This window comes from Phoxinus phoxinus, assembly GCF_949152265.1.
Source record: "Phoxinus phoxinus genome assembly, chromosome: 15".
Taxonomy (NCBI): domain Eukaryota; kingdom Metazoa; phylum Chordata; class Actinopteri; order Cypriniformes; family Leuciscidae; genus Phoxinus; species Phoxinus phoxinus.
The window spans coordinates 31840280-31844578 of record NC_136890.1 but is presented as its reverse complement, the minus strand read 5'-3'; the positions used below and the strand labels follow the sequence as shown (position 1 = coordinate 31844578).

Genomic DNA, 4299 nt, shown 5'->3' with positions numbered 1-4299 from the left:
AGCGGACGTTGACTGACAAAAACATTTAAAATATTACATTGTATTATATTATATATTTGTAACACTTTAAAACTTCTGTAAAAAAGAATAATTCCTTGGTAGAAGAGATATTGTATCTCAACGGGAACTTCCTGGTTAAATAAATAAATACAAATTAAAAAAGAAGAATATTGTGCCTTGTTTGTTTGAAAAAATATATGTTGGAATGAGTTGGAAGCAATAAGATAAAAGGATTAAGAAAACCACACAAACAAACACACGAACCTGTGAATATGCACCACAATTGTTTAATTAATTTGAGCAGTGGACAAAAAGAGTTTACAAAATAGTGCAATTTTACAAAGACAATTTTAATAATTTCCCAATTTTCATAAATTAGGGTAGCCTAATTTACAGTAAATATTACATTTAGTTGTCTGAGCTGCTTTAAGCATTTGTTATTACATGACTGGAGAAAATATACAACAAAAAGGCAATAAGATGAATGGTAGGCTAGTCTATCTTTACAATAGTCACACTTTATGTGATCATTAAAAATGAAGTGTGCAAAAGTATTAGGATGAAATGAACACAGTTGTTTGCTCTTGTGACCGTCTCATCCTACATGCCCCTGTCTTTTAGCATGACATATTCATTACTCAGGGTCGCATCGTCTTCCGGCGTGAAGGTCTCAGCAGCCGTGCGCGTGAGCCGCTCAAACCGCCGGAGGAAGAGGATGACAGAGGCCAGCAGGAGCACCTGGACTATGATGAAGATGAAGAGGCTGATCTGTGAGGCCAGAGCCAAATTACACGGCCAGTAACGACACGATTCCAGAAGCTCCTGTTCAACCAGATACACGACCAGGCGCCCCCGCAGGTGAGCAGGAGAACTGCAGGTAACGTTCCTGGAACACATACACAATCAACTTATGTTTTATTTCAGTAGTTTCTCCGAACGTCCCTTACGTAAATAAAGCAAGCTTTTCGTGCGTTTTCTCAGGAGTAACATCTGAGAAGCAAGGTTACTGCTGTCTAGGAGACACCTTTTCAATGTATTGCATTTGAAATTTAAAAATGTAGACAACCTAGAATAGATATAGTTAAATCAAATGTTTTTTGCTTTCCACTAGCCTGAAATGCATAAACATTATGAGAAGCACGCAAGCCAGACGGGATTTAAACTTCTCCCAATAGTCTGCAGACGAAAATGATTAGCTACTTTATTTGGGTGTAACGCTTTATTTTAAGGTGACGTGTTACACATTACTACATGTAATTACTATAGTAATAACAGTTATTATGCATAATTACAGGTAACTAACCCTAACCAAACCCAAAACATAACTCTATAGTATGAATATGGGTGATACTTTATTTTACAGTGACCGTTACATGTAGTTAGGCTAGGCTACTATAGTAATTACTATAAATTAAAACCAAACCCTAACCCTATAGTAAGTATGTAGTTAATTAATATGAATCAGTACTTACATGTATAATTACACTGTAACTACGTCACCTTCAAATAAAGTGTAACCTTGTAATGCATTACTTTTAAAAGTAACACTGGCTGCATGCAACAAAAATAATGTGTTTTTTGAACATCTAAGCATGAAAACCTATTCTAGTAGAGCCCAAAAACAAATATGCATAATATGGGCTGTTTAATATCTCATCTCACCGCATCGAAGCGCCATTCCTCTGTTTCAGCAGCCATCCTCTGAGGTAGAGGATGCCGCAGTCACATGACCAGGGGTTTGCGTGCAGGACGGCCAGGCGCAGGGCGGGCAGCGAGTCCAGCAGGCCGTTGGGCAGAGCCGTCAGGTGGTTGTCGTTCAGGAGGAGTTCAGTGGTGTGTGGAGGGAAGGAGGAGGGCAGCGTGGCCGTGGTGAGACCGCGTTTACTGCAGTCCATCACACCGGCGTTACAGGAACACACCTGAGGACAAGCAGCCGGAGCCACGACCATCTCACTGCCCAGCAACGAGAGGATGACCCTTAACACGAGCACTGCACACCTCATACCAGCACACACACACACACACACACACTGCAGAGACAGACACATCCATCCATCAGTCAATCATCAATCACTCGCTTTATACACGCTCCGCGTCTTATTGTCAAGTCAAGTCACATTTATTCATAGCGCTTTTTACAATACAGATTGTTTCAGCAGCTTTACAGAGATAACAGGAAAATAATGCAACAGAGTTTGTTTCCATAAGAAAATAGCGTCTGAGTCCAGCTTCAGTAAGTTCAGTGATGGTTCATTTTTGTTGTAAAAAAATATTAATTTAGCTCATTTATATATATATAGCCACTCTGGAGAAAACCGTGATGCCATCGTCTAGCTCAGTTCAGTTCTCAAATGTGACCCTGGACCACAAAACCAGTCACATGGGTCAATTTTATGAAATTGAGATGTATACATCATCTGAAAGCTGAATAAATAAGCTTTCCATTGATGATAAAACAATATTTGGCCGAGATACCATTTGAAAATCTGGAATCTGAGGGTGCAAAAAAATCTAAATATTGAGAAAATCTCCTTTAAAGTTGTGCATTTATGTTCACGATTGTGCTGCATTCACTCACAAAAATACATGTTTTATATATTTACGGTAGGAAATTTACTAAATATCTTCATGGAACATGATATTTACTTAATATCATAATGATTTTTGGCATAAAAGAAAAATTGATAATTTTGACCCATACAATGTATTGTTGGCTATTGCCACAGATATACCCGTGCGACTCGTGACTGGTTTTGTGACCCAGGCATATAATGGTGTCAATAAAGGCAGATCAATAATATTGTTGAATATTAAATTAAAGGTCCCCAACTAAGCAAGCCAAAAGCCCACGGCGACAGTAGCAAGGAACCAAAACTGACAGAATGGAGAAAAAAAACTTGGAGCGATTCATTAGTTCACGACGTGTGCAATAAATTATATTTTGTTATCTAATGCAATGACATTCTGATATTTTTAAGTGTCCAAAATATTTGCTGCTGCCATGTATGGAGTGCAAAACTGAATAGACAGGATGATTGAGCTTATCTGGAATTTCAGGAGGGAAAAAAGGAAGCAAAGGGAGCAGGGAAGACAAAGATAAAAAAATTAAAATACCAGGATGATACAAACATTTCATGGTCACTGTAGAGGACAAAATACAACTGTGAACCTAATGCACATTTTAAGTTGATATTGAATTACAAAATTACAACAGAATGTAATTTATAATTGAAAATAATTAACAAATAAATATTAAAATGTTATTGGTTATTGCAAAACCATGGCAATCAACATGCATTTGTGTGTTTTTTTAATGAAATGATGACCATTCAGTTTAATATTGTAGCACCACAGTATATTATTTTATTATTTTTTCATTATTGTTATATTTTATTCACATTAACTGTACACATTGCCACATTTTCAGCACATTGCATGATTAGTTGTATCTAAATACATCTGTAAATATGTTTATTCTGTCTCAGCCTAACAGTGTCTTAATGCATTTTTATATTTTATTCTGTCATTTTATTATTATGTTTGGTTGTTATATGTGTGCACCGGATGCTTCATTTTGAAAAATGTCCTGTGTGTGCAAGTGCACTTGAAAGTTCTTTCTGAATCATTTTATTTTATAAAATACAGTAATAATAAAACTCGGTTATACTTGATTTATCCACAATAAACAATTGGTATAAAACAGCATTTGAACCATGTCTTATTTCCTTCTTATTTTATTTAAATATCTCAAGAACACGTGTTTAAAACCCCTTTAGTTCACTGAGGGTCCCAACGGGTCGTGATATATGTCATTACCAGCTAAATAAATTATTAATTATATTCAAGTTATAGAAATCATGCATAATATTTTTTTCAAATGTGAGATTAACTGAATTTTGACTGAAGTAAAAGTGAAGTTCTTACCAGCGTGTCAGTATCAGTCTGAAGACTACAGCATCAAACACAGCTGGGTCACACTGATAACACACACACATACACACACACACACAGCGCGCACGCACGCACACACACATACCCCGCCCCCTCAGAGGAACATGTGACAGGAAGTGGGTCACACTTTCATTCCCTGTTAATGGGACTTCCTAAACGCTTTTCCTTTTCACTCAGTCATCATCCATTATCTATCATCCAAACACACTGAAAAACACCACATTTCAATAAAAAAACAATAAAATAACTATATTTAAACTGTCTTATAAATGATATACCTTCTGACATCATGACTGAACAGATACCGATCAATCATATGAATATGAAACTATTGCAAACAAATACAAT

The 4299-nt window shown here is 36.4% G+C and overlaps 1 protein-coding gene across 1 annotated transcript; it reads right to left on the bottom strand.

Annotated features, from left to right (window-relative positions):
- Positions 1–271: 271 nt before the first annotated feature.
- Positions 272–3130, bottom strand: gp1bb (glycoprotein Ib platelet subunit beta). The gene is made up of 2 exons (XM_079638107.1): positions 1663–3130; positions 272–886 (listed from the first exon to the last, which is right to left on the bottom strand). The coding sequence occupies exons 1-2, from the start codon at positions 2046–2048 to the stop codon at positions 601–603; spliced, it is 672 nt and encodes a 223-aa protein (XP_079494233.1). The 5' UTR covers positions 2049–3130; the 3' UTR covers positions 272–600.
- Positions 3131–4299: the final 1169 nt, after the last annotated feature.

Coding starts and splice junctions, on each gene's coding strand:
- gp1bb (XM_079638107.1), bottom strand. CDS start 2,048: ATGTGTCTGTCTCTGCAGTGTGTGTGTGTGTGTGTGTGTGCTGGTATG. Junction 887..1,662: donor AGGAATGGCGCTTCGATGCG/GTGAGATGAGAT, acceptor TATGTGTTCCAG/GAACGTTACCTGCAGTTCTC.